This window comes from Dipteris shenzhenensis, chromosome 22, assembly GCF_047967505.1.
Source record: "Dipteris shenzhenensis isolate YYH24624 ecotype China chromosome 22, Dip_SZ_1.0, whole genome shotgun sequence".
Lineage (NCBI taxonomy): Eukaryota > Viridiplantae > Streptophyta > Polypodiopsida > Gleicheniales > Dipteridaceae > Dipteris > Dipteris shenzhenensis.
In genome coordinates, this window is record NC_141617.1 from 26,490,801 (window position 1) to 26,506,436 (window position 15,636).

The 15,636-nt window shown below is 51.5% G+C and overlaps 1 protein-coding gene across 1 annotated transcript in view; it reads right to left on the bottom strand.

Annotated features, from left to right (window-relative positions):
• LOC147887939 (uncharacterized) overlaps window positions 1-15,636 on the bottom strand; it is a 94,518-nt gene that overhangs the window by 25,002 nt on the left and 53,880 nt on the right. Inside the window, exon 3 of the mRNA XM_087393886.1 lies at window positions 10,145-10,326. Within this exon, the coding sequence (XP_087250012.1) occupies window positions 10,145-10,326 (182 nt within the window). The remainder of the gene's footprint in view (window positions 1-10,144; window positions 10,327-15,636) is intronic.

Genomic DNA, 15,636 nt, shown 5'->3' on the forward strand with positions numbered 1-15,636 from the left:
GGGCTTTTATAGGCTGGTTGTAGGCCAACCAGTCTGTAAAACAGACCGACCCAATCGGCTGTTTACAGACTGGGTTGGCTCAGTTCCAGCCCTATAAAAGGGCCCTTTGCTGCCCTTTTGAAGCATTCAGTTTGCTCCTGCCTTCAGCTCTCCTACAGCTACACTTCAGCCTCCTATGCAGCCCCTGAGATCCTCGGATTTGGCCCTGCTCTAGCCTCAGTCCCTTGGCCATCAGTTCAGCCTGATCTGAAGGTGACCACGCAGCACAACAGTCGGAGGTTTGGACCAGCAAACGGAGAGAGGTTTGGACACTGTTTCCTCAGCTTTCTCAGCTCTCTTTTACAGTTTACACAGCTCACTCTCAGCTCTATATTTCAGTCATCTCTCAGTTCTCTCATAGGATCTATCACTCCTAGTTTTCACTCTCTCACTCACGCAATAACCCTGCATTCCGATGGACAGCACAAGCCTCTCCCTTGCCTTGCAGGAGCGTCCTACATTGTCAGTGTGGACAGCATCAAGATCTCGGTATTGGTCAGCGTTGCCTCTCAGGTCTTTGGGTTTGCTATACGTGTGCACAGTGAGCTCTTCAGAAGTGCATTCCGTGCTCTCTCCAAGAGTGTTCTTTGTATTTCTCAGTTCTCCAAGTATAAAGCCAATTCTCCCCTGATTGGGGGAGGGGGCCCTCAGTGGGTACAAGGACCCAATCGGTTGTCGACTCTACTCTCTCTCTACCCTCATCTCCTTTCTCTCTCTATGGTAAACAACGCTAATTCCTCGCTAAAGGTTTAAAGGAGGTCTTGCTGTGAATTACACGATCAGATTACCGTTGCATTTGTCCACAATCCAACCTCCTAAGTTCCACAGTTTGATCCTGAGGGTCTCGAGTCCCTATGCTTGTTCCCCCCCCCCCCCCCTTTTTTTTCCTGTAATTACAGCCTTTCCCTCTTTCATGTATGCATGTTTACCTTCCTTTTGATATTTTCCAACTCCTTGAACTTTTGGGCATATTGACTCCGCGTAAGGTCCTCATTAATCCAGATGGAATGTCCCTTCAAGTGATGCTTCTGGTTAAGCACTTTGAGGCGGAATTCATCGTCTTGGAACTCCACAACTATTTGTCTTGGCTTTTCTCCTTTCCAGCCCACTCTGAAGGCTTCTTGCCATTTAGTAGAAGATATGTGCATTGTTTTTTGGAAAACGTGGGTGAGAACTTTCTCTATGTCCTCCTCCTCATTCTCCTCTACCCACACAATACGAATATTGAGAGATTTTTCCTTCTGTTCTTGCTGCTCTTTCATTGCAAAGGCTATTTCATCCAATTTGTTCTTGACTAAACCATCAATAGTGTTGATGATGTCCTGTTTTGGTGACTCTGGTGGAATTTGCATTTGTCCTTTCTCCTTCAGCACCATCTGTCCAAGCATACGCTGTTCTAATTTCTGCTCCATGCTATTGATTTTGGCATATCCTATCTCTATTTTGTTTCCATTGCCATAATTTTCTGATGTATCTCATGTGCACTTCTTGCATTAGTGCTGTGTTTTCATTCTGCATTTGCATCATAGCCTCATACACTTGCCTTCTTGTTGCCTTGTAGAACTTGGCATAGGGTGTCATATTACTGCCACACATTTTTTCCAGGGTAAATATCAATCTCCTGGGGGTAAGCATCATCTCTTTCTGCCTCTTTTCTTCAGCTCAGAATGTCACTGAATTTCCCCCAAATTCTTGTTTGTTTTTAGGCACATTACCTCACATTCAACGGAGCTGCATTTGCATCTGAAAATCTGTATTTGTCAAGTTTATTTATTTGTACTAACTCAATGCAACCTGCTCCGATTTCAGGTCATCTCATACATTCCTTGACCTGACCTTTACTCTGGTTTTCTGATTCGATTCAGAATTCTTTCAAATATCTTGTTTCTGCAAGTCCTTGCAGGTCTTTTTGCCGAAAAAACAGTGCTAATTATATTACTTCGAGAACAAGATACAAGAGGTCAGCTTATAGCTGACGGGCTGCGTTCACAAACCGGACGCAGCCCAAAAGGTAGCATAATAAATCATACTCTCACGGAGGGATATGCTGAGTGTGAATGAACAGCCATCGGGGTGGTGAGTAGTGCCACCGAAGGCCCTGCGTAGTCTGCTCGAAGAAGAGGCTCTGTGTGTCCCAAGCCTGGAGGAAGCGTCTCCGCTTCTCCTGACCAGCCCGGGAGTCTCCCTGAATCTGGTCCCACTGGCCTCTGAGGGTATGAATAATCTCACTCCAAATCTCCGCCATGATCTGGGCAGTCGATAAGGAGGTGCCACCGAGGATCTGCGCGCAGCGCGAGGTCCAGATGTGCCATCCTGTAATGCTGCTGATAATCTCCCAGACTGGCTGCCTCTCCCGAACTCCTGTATCAGCCTCTGCTAGGTGCTGTGGGATACCCTCGAGCGGCCCCCACGTCCCCTGTGTGATAAGGAAAGTGGGGTCCTGCTGGCATGCCTCGAACAAGTGATGAAGACCAGGTGCGGTGCTGCACCAACAGAACGCGCCCCAAGTGATCACTCCTAGCTCTGGTGCTGCACGAGTAAGAAGCCCGAAAGTCCACCTCCACACTTCCTGGGCGCGCGTGCAGCTCCACAGGCAGTGTTTTGGTGACTCCTCATCCGCATGGCAAATCTGACAGCAACCGTCCTGGCCTATCTGCCTCAACCAGCTCCCCACTGGAAGACCTTTGTGGGTAAGAAGCCACAGGAAGTATGAGATCTTCCGCGGCCGCCAGCTCTCCCACAAGGCCTTCCAGAATGCCTGCAAAAAGAACCTGGAAATACCCTGTGCGTACCAGCTAGGACGCTGGGTGGGGGGGCGGCTCTGCATCCTCCCGAGAACTCGCCTGCCCAGAGTCGTGCTGTAAGCGAAGAAGGAAGTCGGCCCCTGTCCTGTCACAATCTCTGGCCACCACCACTCTCCTGGGTCCCACTCAAGCTCTGACAAGGCCCGCCCCTCCCAGAGCCAAAGACGCCAAAGCTGCAACTGGTCCTGCTCGATACTAGGGTCGGTATGCCAGACCTTCCCCAGAAGGCCTACGACCCTAACCCTCTGCCACGGGAGTAGGGGGTCGATGAGCGCATCCTCTCTCCTGAGTCGTCCATCCCCTGAAACCGCGAAGAAGGCGATAGAGGAGTCATCCAAACGTCCTGCGACCACCAGTGGGATGCCACGGGGGGTGAACTGTCCCAGCCAGTGGGTGTCTCCAGGCATGAGGACCTGAGGCTCAGGTGGAGCCAACCAAGCGGCTGGGATCGCACCGTCGATCTCCGTGCGTCTCGCCTGGACTCCGCGTGCACCTCCAGCTGCGTCTGCAAGATCGGCCATCTCCAGGTGTCTGTACGTATCCCTCCAAACTCGAAGGGACCGGGCTGGCCCCCTCATCCAGCGGTCCCACCTGATATGTGATCTCTCCCCCAACTGAAGGCCCTCGGCGTCTCTGACCTGCCCATTCCGGACGAGCGGCTGGCGATCGATCTCCTCCTGACAGCTGGGCTGGGACTGAATGAGACTGAGACGGAGCCGCCTCCAAACCATGAGGAGGCTACGAACGAGTGGGGAGCGGGGCTGAGTGAGCGGGGCGGAAGTGAAGATCCACCTGAAGGACGGTAGCCACTCTCCACCTCGGCGCGGGACACAAGAGCCGACTCCCTGCTGAAGTAACATCTTCCACGTCTGCCCCCCTGGGGTCAAACCGCGGATGATAAGCTTGCCTAACAAGGCCTGACTCTGAAGCTCTGGATCAATGACCCCCAGACCACCCTCAGCCTACGGAAGAATGACTGTCTGCCAAGCAACCCTGGCTCTGGTATCTCTATGCCCATCCTCCCCAGACCAAAGAAAGTTCCGAACCAACCTCCTGAGCTGTGCCACGCTGGATCTCGAGAAGCACCAACAGGAAGCCACATACCAAGCCGTGGCTAGAAGGACCTGGTTAACTACTAAAGCACGACCTGCAAGGGACAGCTTAGCAGTGCTCCAGAAAGCCAGCTTCCGTCGGATGGAATCTAGCACCGGGAGAAACTGCTGAGCTGGCGTAATGTCTAGGCCAACCTGGAAGCCAAGGTATCTAGCTGTCTGTCCACGTGGAATCCATCTGAAGCCCAGAAATCGCCCCCACTGAGAACACGCCCCCGGGTCTGTGAGAAAACCAACTGATTTGTTCCAGTTGATTTTCGCACCAGCGGCCGAGCAGAAAACCTCCAGGGCCATCCGCACCCTCTCTAGCATCCTCTCATCGTCCTGGACATAAAGGGCTGTATCATCTGCGTACTCTGAGTCCAGAAGCTCCGTGTCCTCCCGGAGTGGAAGGCGAACACCCCTGAGCCCTGTGGACCTCGCCCGAAGGTAGTAAGTCATGGCCTCGGCGAAGAAGAGAAACAGATAAGGAGCCAGGGGACAGCCCTGACGTACTGATCTCTCCAAGCTGAAACGCTCACCCATCCTGCCTCCAATGATGACTCTGCTAGACGCTGTCCTGTACAAAGCTGAGATACCCTGAATCCAGCCTGCCGGGAAACCTAGCCGCTCCAGAGTCCCCTCCAAAAAGGACCAATCCACGCGATCGTAGGCCTTCTCGAAGTCGAGAAGTAAAATGGCAAGGTGTGAACCGCTGTACTGAGCCCACTCCGCCGCCTCTGAAAAGGTGAAGTACTGAGCCCACTCCGCCGCCTCTGAAAAGGTGAAGACATTATCCAGGATACTGCGATCCTGGACAAAGCCTGTCTGAGTGTCATGGACGAGGTCTGGAAGTAGAGGTCGAACTCTGGCACTGATCATCTTGGCGAGGATTTTGTAGGCAGTGGTAAGGAGAGTGATCGGACGCCACTGGCGGATCTCCTGTCTATCTCCTCCCTTCGGGATGAGGCAAATCAGTCCCGAGGAAAGGCTCTCTGGCATCTGACCGCTGCTGAAAATCCCCTGCAGAGCTGCAAGGAGGGGCTGATGGATCTGGTCCCAGAAGGAGGTGAAGATAGCCCATCCTCACCTGGGCATTTCTGCCCATCAATAGCCATCAAGGCCTCCAACATCTCATCCGAGGTGAACGGCGCCAACAACGTCGCCTGCATGCTAGGCTGGACCAGGGATGGAATGTGCCTCCACACCTCCTCACGGTCACGACTAGCACGAGGGGCAAGTGGCTCCTACTGGAAGAGGGTCCTGTAGAAGTCAGTGGCCAACCCCAGGACCTCCCCCGGGTCCGTAACAATGTGACCATCCGCTGTCCTGAGACTCCGTAGCTGATCACCTGCAGCTCTCTGACCGTGTGTCCTGAAGAACTCCCTGCACATCCGGTCACCCTTCCGGGCCCAGAAGGAGAGAGAGGCGTGATAGGAGAACTCGGAGCGACGCTGGAGGGTCTCCTCCAAGAGGGCTCTGGCTCGAAGGGCCTGGATCCGAAGCTCCTCCGAGCCCGGGGAAGACTGCTGAAGTCGCTGAATGGAGGCGAGGTCCCTCCGAAGAGCTCTCTCTCTGCCCCACCAATCCTGTCGAACCTGTAGGGCTGCGAGCTGGCAGATCTGGCTGGACTCCTGCAGAGCCTGCGCGACCGAGTCTACCAGATCCACGCCCTCCCCCCAGTCTCTGTCCCAAAGACTGCAAATGCTGCTACGGACGTCCACCCTCGAGAAGATGGAATCGGGAATCCTGCATGATCGGGGGGGGGAGAGTCTGGGCTGCCGAATCTAATGAAAGGAGCACAGGCGCATGGTCATAGAGTGTCGTCCCTGGAACAATGCCCGCCTGGCCACCTCTGCTGATGGCCCAATCACTGACATAAAACCTATCAAGCCGCTCCAGGAGTCTGCCTCCTTCCCTGCGGAAGCCCCAAGAGAAGTCCAGGCTCCCGTGCCAACGCCGGAAGGACGGGTCTCTCCAACTGTCCCTCCCTCCTGTCGCGAAGATGAAAGAGTCCCAAGCTGACTGCTCTGCCTGAGCCATACCTGTGAACTCCGGATCTCTACCCTGCTGGTCCTCCAAGGTCTCCAGGTTGTTGAAGTCTCCTCCAACAATCCAGGAATCCATGTCTGGAAGAATCCCTGTAAGTGTCCTCCAGAAGGTGGCTCTGCATCGGAGGTCTGTGGGAGCATAAATGTTGAGGATTCCTATCTTGGATCCCTCCAAATTCAGGCCTACCCAAAGGGCTCGGCCTGGGATCAACGTGCCGTGACCAAAAACTGACTGAGCTAACTGCTCGCAGACGGAGGTACAGACCCCCCCGCTCCTCCCCTGTGCGCCGATCGAAGGCTCCCAATAAGTGTAGGAGCGTCCAGGGAGAACCTTCCCGCAGCTACGGGCATGAGCCGCAGAAAGCTTGTGCTCCTGGAGCAGCAGTACATCCAATCGACCAATCACTGCAGGCTGAAGTTCCTGACGCAAAATGAGCTTCCTGGGACCACGGGTGCTCGAAGAGTGAAACCCGTTCACATTCCAGGATACGAGGTGTAGGCTCATGGAGAGGGATGGGGGGCTGCGAACAGCTGTCTGCTCGCAGAAGAAGTCGAAGAAGAAGTCGAAGAAGAATCAGACATATCGGAGTGGAGGCGCTGCCGCTTGTGAGAAGGTTTGGAGGGGGAGACGGGGTCGTCCTGCCCGTTCTTCAACACCTTCAGCAATGGCGAGAGGCCTCTAGTGCCATGAGCAAATGCTTTCTCGAGCCAGCTCGAGATCTCTGAAGTGGTCATCCCGTAGAAGGTTCGGAGTTTCTGTTGGGACCAAGCTCTGACATCCTGGGGAAGAGGCCATGCCAGGGGGGTCTGAGGATCACGATCAATCGGAAACGTTTGGCAGCGCAACGCCACCGCAAGCGCACATCGCCCTCGGACCACTGAGTCTCGAGGAGTTGCCCACCGGACGGGCCTATCCAGGAGCAAATCTGGGCGTGTGTCTGCTCTCTGAGAGCCTCCCACACCGAGTCGTCTGTCCAGGTCTCGGTGCCATCGCTGAGGAACGTGAAGGCGAAGCTAGGGCCATCCCTGGGAGCCAAGGCAGCAATCCTCCCATCCGCCCCTTTGCGGAGCATGAAGATACTAATGTCGAGACAAGCCGGGAAGGTCCCAAGGTCGGCCACATCCAGGTAGTCCCAGGGGCCAGATCTGTAAAAGTCTCGAGGGAGCTCTCTCTCCTGGAGCTGAGACCCAGCTGAGTCTGCCACTGAGGGGCTAGCGGGAAGGGAAACCTGCTCCACTGGTGGTACAGACTCCGGGTGTCCTGCAAGCGGGGAGGGAGGGGGAGGAGGCTGCGGGATAGGCGACTCGGGCTCCACGGAGGCGACTGGTGGAGAAGGTGGAGGAGGTGGAGCGGAGGCTGCACTCGGCTGGGAAGGCGACGGTGCAGCTAACTCTGTAGGAGGAGCGAGGGGAGCAGGGGGGGGAGGGGGATGGGGATGCATCTGGAACTGGGGCTGAGGGGGAGGGGGAGGGGGAGGGGACTGAGGAAAAGGAGGCGGGGGCTGAAACTGCGGGGCGGGCGAAGGGGGGGGAAACTGGGGAGAAGGCGGGGGGGTGGGAGAGAGGAGGATCTGAGGCTGTGGAGGGCGGGCTGCCGTCGAAGAAGAAGCTCTCCCAGGTCCCTGGGGCATCTGCCTGTCAGGTCTCTGGAGTGCTGCTGCAGGAATGGTGACCTCTGCCTCCTTGCCTTTAACCGAAATCTTCTTATTCTTTCCTCTTTTCCTTCGAACCTCGGTCCAACCGCCCACTACCTCTGGCCCAGGCTCCGACTGCCTCGGCTCCTCCTGACGTGGCTGTCCGGGGGGGGGAGGTGGGGGCGGAGGGGGCGGGGGCGGGGAGGGTCGAGACGAGCTGGCAAAGCGTGGACAAGCAGCCGCCAAGTGCCCAAAGCCATGGCACCGCAGGCACTGACCTGGCTGTCCGGTGACTATCATGCTCTGGGTGATACTGCCGGCACCTGTCACGATCTCGATCACTGCAGGGAGAGTCGCAGGATCCGCCACAGCCACACGGACTCGGGGAGCTCCTGCCGTGGTCACCGCGTCGGCAAAGGTGTCGTGCATAACCCAGCCAAAATGGGAGCCCAAGTCCCTGACAATCGGCCGCAGCTCAGTAGCAAGCCCTGGAAAAACTAGTGTCACTGGGTGGCGAGGTATACGGAACCGAGTATCGAAATCCGCTGCGCTGAAACCACGGGACCACGGGACTATCATGATGATCTTCCCATCCACCGATGTGGGGGAACCGGCAATCAGATTGCTCGCAGCTTTCTCACTGGAGAGTTTGAGCCAGAAGATGCCCCTTCCCATAAGGGCCACCTCCTCAATATGGCCATCCTCTAACAAGAGAGTGGACTGGAGCCAGTCCCTGATGGTAGACCTGGAGGGGGAGTGTCCAATGACTCTACCGTAAACAGAGGTACGAGCAAAGTCACTGGCTACCTCCTGAACACGGGATGATTGTTGCTCTGTCAGGATAACGCGGTAGGCATCTGGAGAGGGAGGGTCCGACTGGGCCTCCGGATCCGGGCTGGGGGCCGCCATACCGCCAAGACTAACTGCAAGCTTCCGATGGAAGAAAAACAGTCTGCCACCCAAGAAGGGGATGAAGCGGCGGTGGAGCCTGGGGGTGAGGCGGGCGAGGCGAAATGAAGGGTCAGAGGGGTCGAAGCGGAGGGCGGGGCGAAGGCTGCGGGATGCGGGGAGTACGGAAGGGGCGGGAGGGCGGGGGGGGGGTGCAGTTGGAATGGCGGGGGTGGAGGGGTGAAGCGGGGGGGCGGGGGGAGCGGAATGAGGCGGGGCGGGTGAAGCGAGGGGGTGAAGGAGCAGCGAGGGGGCGGGTTGGAGCGGGGTGGATGGCGAGGGAGCAGCGAGGGGCGGAATGGAGCGGAGGCGGGGCGAGGGCGAGGCGGGCTGGAGAGAAGGGGGGGGGGGGGGGGCGAGGCGAGGCGAGGCGGGATGGAGCGGAGGGGGCGGTTGGAGCGGCGGCGAGGGGGGGGTTGGAGCGGGGGCGAGGGGCGGGTTGGAGCGAGGGGGCGGGATGGAGCGGAGGTAAGGGGGCGGGATGGAGCGAGGGGGCGGGATGGAGCGAGGGGCGGCTGGAGCGGAGGTGAGGCGAGGGGTAGCGGGGTGCCGGCGGGGGGGGAGGAGAGGGGACGGGGGTCGAGGGTGGACGGGAGGGGTGGAGGTGGTCGCGGCGAGGGGGGGGGAGCGAGGGGGGAGGTAGGGGCTAACGGCGAGGGGGGGAGGGGAAGCTCGCAGGAGCGAAAAAAGCCTACCCTTGCAGGTCTAGGGATGACCTGGAATCTAGAGAGATATATAACAGTCTGGGTAACACTGTTGCTTTTCCGGGAGCAGGTCCCGTTACCTCTTATTATCCTGACTGCACAGGAGTGCGATGTCTCTGACAATCTACGATCTAGTCCCGCTTGCATCGAAGGGGTTCTGTAGAAGCCATGCAGAGGTCTGCTGAGCTCGTAATAGATTCGTGTTTAAAGAGCGGAGCCTATATGTTCCCTGCAGCGATGCAAATCCCAAACGATCACGTCACTTGTCCTCCGTCTGATGCAGTTGCTTGAGTATGGAGCAGAGATACCAGCACAAGCCCTAGGCGTAGCCTAAAGACGATTCCGATCAGATGAGCTCCTGATAGCAGCACATTATCACTTGCGTCTCTCGTCCTACATCTGATGCGCATATGGAGCATAGAAAGCAGCGCAAGTCCTCAACGTAGCCTAGGGACGATCTCCCGGTAGCTGCACATGAACACACCAAACTCCCGGTAGCTGCACATGAACACACCAAACGCCTGGACTGCCCTCCCAACAGAAATCCGGGGTCTTGCGCCACCTTTTCCGGTCCCACGACAGAGATTCGGTGACCCTGCTGGTGTAGAGGCTAGGGGCTGGGGGGGAGGGCTTGGGGGTGGGGGGGGAGAAGAGCTCGTCGAGTACAATTTGATCAGCATTCATGCAAGTCTGTAAGTGATGCTTAATTTTGAATCACTTGAAAGTTTTATTGGCTTCTATAAAGTCCTCCCATCCAGCATGTTGAAAAGTGGGCCATATTTAAAGTCCTCCCATCCAATATGTTGAGAAAATGAGACTTTTATTAAGGCCTTTATTAAGCTAAAATTGACAAAAACATTTAACTTAGCACACCTGATAGTCTCTTTATTATTCCCATCTTCATCCAGCATAATGAGCTTTGGGGGTGAACCGTAGATGTATTGAACTTTTAGAGTAGGATACTGGAGCAATTCATCCTCAACAAATGACTGTACATTTGGATAAAAAACAAGTTTCCTCATACAAACCTCCAAGATTGCACCTGCATAAGTAACCTACAAAGAAGGGAACAGAAAACGAGGTAAAAATTACATGCACATTGCAAAAATTATTTGATTTGGAATCAGATTTGTATTTCATGCAACAACCTGAGTGCCTCAAGATATTTTCACAACTCCATTGAAAAAAATGCCACATCAAGATGAGAGCAGCACAACCATCAGTACAGCAAAACATTACTCACTCTCTTATCTTAAAAAGTTGTGCAGCACTATTATTTAGAAGATCCAAAGCCTGTAAGTTTTATGATAGCAAACATCTCCAAGGTAAAGCATGTACACCTAACAATAAAAACCAAATAGCCCGCAATCCATATCTTATAGGTCAATTCAGAGCTTCGAAGTTCCTCAAATGGCTTGTATGTATATTGCAATGGTCAAAAAATAATTCCACCATGATCACAACTACTGAAAATATTCCAGTGTTCGATCTTCAAAAGGTAACCAAAACAGCCTATCTATGCTGCTCCATTAATCTCTCTCTCTCTCTCATTCCGACATGACTATGTAGCACTCAGCACTTATCATTTGCATTCTGCATTACAGTGGATGCTCGTTTAGTAGCTCCACCCACACAGCTTATTTGCATCAAGATCTTTCACAGTCTCACAGACCCATCGGTCTTTCGAAGACTTTAATAAAATCTCTCTCTCTCTCTCTCTCTCGGCCCCCAGAGGACGGTAATACATTCTTCTTCTTCTTCTTCTTCTCTCTCTCTCTCTCTGTGTCTAAAATTTGATCTCAAAAATTGAGACACTGGGAACCCATGTTGCTGCCCTCCAAAATGAGAATGACAAATTGAAGGCAAGTGCACATTGGGAAGAAGGGGAGTTTCAGCCACCTCTTAACGAGGAGCTGAACACCATTAAAGAACAATTGCAGCAACTCACAAATGCAAAGGGGACATCAGAGGAAGGATGCAAGACCATTGAGATGCTGAAATCAGAGAATGAACAACTCAAAAAGGAAATGGCAGCTTTGCAAACAATGGTACAAGGGAAACATGCCGAGTTCACACAACGAATCACGAAGGGGAAAGCAGATATGCTTGCATGGAAGATGTACTAAAGAAAGACACAACACCAAAGAAAAGGGAGATCATTTTTGAAACAATTGAGGAAGAAAAACGACGGGACAGCAAGAGTTTAAATGTGCTGGTCAGAGGCCTAACAATAGGTGATAGCCCCATGGCAGACACCAAAATCCTCTTCGACAAAATGGGAATAAACCTCACCTTGTGAATCAGCCTAGAGAGTGGGTAAAACAGATGCACCAACGAGGCCTTTGGTGGTAAAGCTGCAAACAGCCACAAATAGATCCACCCTTATGAGTACACGGGCAGCACTGAAGGGGACCAGCATCTTTCTAGATAAAGATCTCACACTCCTACAGCAGGAGCACAGAAGGGAAGGAATGGTACGGGTGATGGCTACAAGGCAAGAGGGGAAATGGGCAGTTTACAGAGATGGTAGGGTGATCATTCGAGAGAGGGTAGAAAAAGAAGCACGAGATGCACCAGGAGGAGAAGGGGACAGCACATGACGGTGTCTGAACAATGTGGCGAGTATGCAAAACAAATTGAGGATGGCAGTGTGGAATTGTAATGGCACCCTATGGTCCGGCTGACCCAAGGGGATTCTTGGAGACATACCATAACAGAGATGTGATCTTCTATACCGAAACACATGAGAGCCCAGAGAGAGGGCTACCCACAGTGACAGGATACACATGGGAGTCTGCCCACACGAGGGAATTGAGGAGGGATAGTGGAGTACGAGGATCCGGATGTGTGGCTGTCCTTTTCACATCACATCAGAGGCCACTCCTCTCTATGGTACAAAAAGGAGCAAGCACGACACATGTGGATCCGCATCCAGTTACCAGACACACAGCCGACCTTCATTGCAGTATGCTATTTTCCCCCCAGATACATCATCCTATGCATGAGAGGTCACCACTAATGGGCACAGCCCATATGAGACTATTCATGATGATATCACGGAGTTCTCAAGACATGGGGACACTCTCCTCCTTGGTGACTTCAATGCACGAATAGGTGGGCCTATTAGATTTCGATGAGGATCCCCTCATAGTTCATGATGATATCACGGAGTTCTCAAGACATGGGGACGGAGTTCTCAAGACATGGGGACACTCTCCTCCTTGGTGACTTCAATGCACGAACTGGGAACAAACAGGTGGGCCTATTAGATTTCGATGAGGATCCCCTCATAGTACCGGAGATGGATGTAGCAGAGCTGGGGATCGTGAGGCAGTCGGCAGATGCAGATGCACCAGTGACAACATATGGGAAACATTTACTCGAGCTGGTCTTCGCAAATGGCCATCATTTGGTGGCCTCACTTGTTTCCCACATGGAAGGGAGAGTAGTACGATAGACTACCTGCTCGGCCCACTACCATTGGCCCCACGGATACGTGATTTTATGGTGCCACCTCCTCCACTTGGAGCTGACCGCTCATATCTCACTTTATGCATATCAATCGCTGCACCAGCCATGAGGAGGGCCCCTCCACCACCCGCTCGTGTCCAAATTCATTTTGACCGTGCTCTTGACCCAATCTATGTGAGCCACCTGGCTTCTGAGCTTCCAGTACTACTTGGTGATGGGATGGACCTGGCACATGCATCAGACACTCACATCGGTGATACAATATGATGCCGCCAGATCCTTTCCCACGAAATGCTTTGCACGTATTCTAGATGGGAAGATGCCCCAAAATCCATGGTTTGATGATGAGTGCAGAGAGATGAGAACCCACCTTACACGTGAGAGAGCACTGGGACATTTGACTCTATCACCACAATGTAAATATCCTAATTTAAAGTACAGTTGACCTTTTATTTGATCATAATTAAAGAATTTTCCATCTAGGTTAATTATGGTCAAAAGAGTTCTTCTATTGGTCAAAGAATTGATAACAATCAAAGATACTTGACTTCGGTCAAGTAAGCCTGATTTCGGTCAAAAAGACTTGGTTTATACCAAGAAGGTTAACTGCGGTTAACCAAGATGTGCCAACTTCGGTCAGAGAGACTTGACTATAATTAAAGCACCTCGACCCTTGGTCAAAGCTGCTTAATTATGATCAAGAGTGTTGACTCCGGTCAACTAGAGAATAAATATATTTATATATTTGTTACGTGTGCACATGTGTTCAGTGGGGACGCCCATTGTGACTAGAATTAGTCCACAATTTATTATTTTTGCATGCAAAGCACTACCAATTAATGGGTGACATGGTGGTGCGCTTTAATTAATTGTTACAGGTACTATGAGAGCTAAAGACCCAAGCAATTTGCAGCGTAGCAAGCATTTCAGAGGCCACCCGCGTGACCAAGTGCTACGAAGATCCCAGAAATTGCCCTCAGAGGCATGTAATAGGACTTAGTCTAGATTTTAGACAAGCGGCATGTTGCCATTTTGGAATGAGCTTGAAGCTCTTGTAAAGATTGATTCACGTTTTGGATTTTTAGAGAAGCAGCTCTATGCTGAACTGTGTACTCCAAATTCTCTCTCATGAATAAAAACCTTGGGGGGGGGTCCAGCCCGACGCTTTGTCTTAGGATCCTAGTTTATCTGTAGAGAGAGGGAGTGAGGGAGAGCTTTAGAGTGTGTTTTGCAGTAATTTATGAGTGAGGTTTCATTGGTATCAGAGCTTTGTCTCACTGTTTTCCATTAACAGTGACGATCTAACGAGAATGCTTGCTCCTCGGGGGGACCACTTGAGAAATGTAAGTATACTATGAGAGTTCAAAATGAGGGGTATTTTTATTCTTAAAACTTACATAAATATATTTACAGCAAGGGTAATTTTATACACAGTTTTAAAATTAACAGGTAGGGTGCATTTATTCTCATATCTCAATTTAAAGTTATTTTTTAAATATTGTCTCATCTAGAATGAGGCGTAAGACCACTCCCAATTCGTTGCTGGGTAGCTCAAGTTTTAGCGTGCTAAATAGCCCTCAATCACTTCACTACACACCCTCTAAGAGTCTCTACTTAACCATTTGACATAACATGGAATAGGAAGAAATAAGAGGGGTGTGTGTGTGTGTGTGTGTGTGTGTGTGTGAGAGAGAGAGAGAGAGATCACAATACCCTTTGTGCAATATTTGTTCATGTTCAAAGCAAAAGACAAGGGGTAACACATTGTTCCCAATGCCACTTTTTCTTCTGTGTTTTTCGAATCCATCCTCTTATACGTTCTTTGTGTTTGATGCATTACTTGTGTATCTCATTCTCTTTTGCATGGTATAGAGCATTCCCATGTTTTTTGTCTCTCTCTTTTGGATGAACATGACAATATCATGTAGCTGGAGTCGTGTGTGTGTGTGTGTAGGTGTTGCATTTCTTTTTTTCTTTTTGGTTAGGTCTTGAAGGCTCTATCTTATGGATTAGTATACTCATGAGTTGGGACAAAAAAATCTATATTTTATGTACTCCAAGCCCTCTCCAAGCCTCTTGGACTAAGGAAACACTCTACAATGTAATGGGCTAAAATGATATGAAAACGTGTTCATCATTGGATCTTGGTTATTAGTGCCTACATTTGCAAGTATATTTTTGTAGAGGGGAGACATGTACCCTTCACAAATGGAAGAGCCACCTTTCATAGCTGTAAAGATAAAAAAGAGAGACCTAATATGCATCCCTTCCTCCATTTATGCTTTGAGCACACGATTTTGTAAAAATGTCGTAATTATGAACTTTGGTAAAGCTAGAGCGCCAATGCATTGGCCAATAATCCTAAAGAGCAATAGAGTGACACTAGCTAGAGTTATGGACTAGTTTGGTAGTTCATTCTTTCTTCGTGGCCCAAGAAGAAGATATATTCCAACAATCCATACCTCTATAGGAGTTGGCTCACCAAGGGCAAGGTATTTATATGGGTGGCTAACTAATAAGGTGGTGCAACCTATGTGGCTAATTATCTTGTCCCTTTGCTAAGACCATTTCTCCAATCTCTGCTATTTGATGCCTCATTTTTATTTTGATCTCTTCTCTTCCAAAAGAGACGTAGCGGACCAAGATCCACATCTTCAAGTAGCAAACTCAGCCGAATCTAACGTATTCAGCCCCTATCTTTCCAAGCAAGTATGTCGCATGTTGTACTTATGCCTTCTTCAATGGGTACAAGAAAATATCCGATATTTTTTTCTTATGAATCTGTCTATGTGTTGCCTAGGACCTATCAGAAGCTTGCTGGGCAACGACGAACACTTTCCTTGTTCATTCCTCCTTATGCGTTCATCTATGGGAAGGAAGTTGCCAAGGTATTG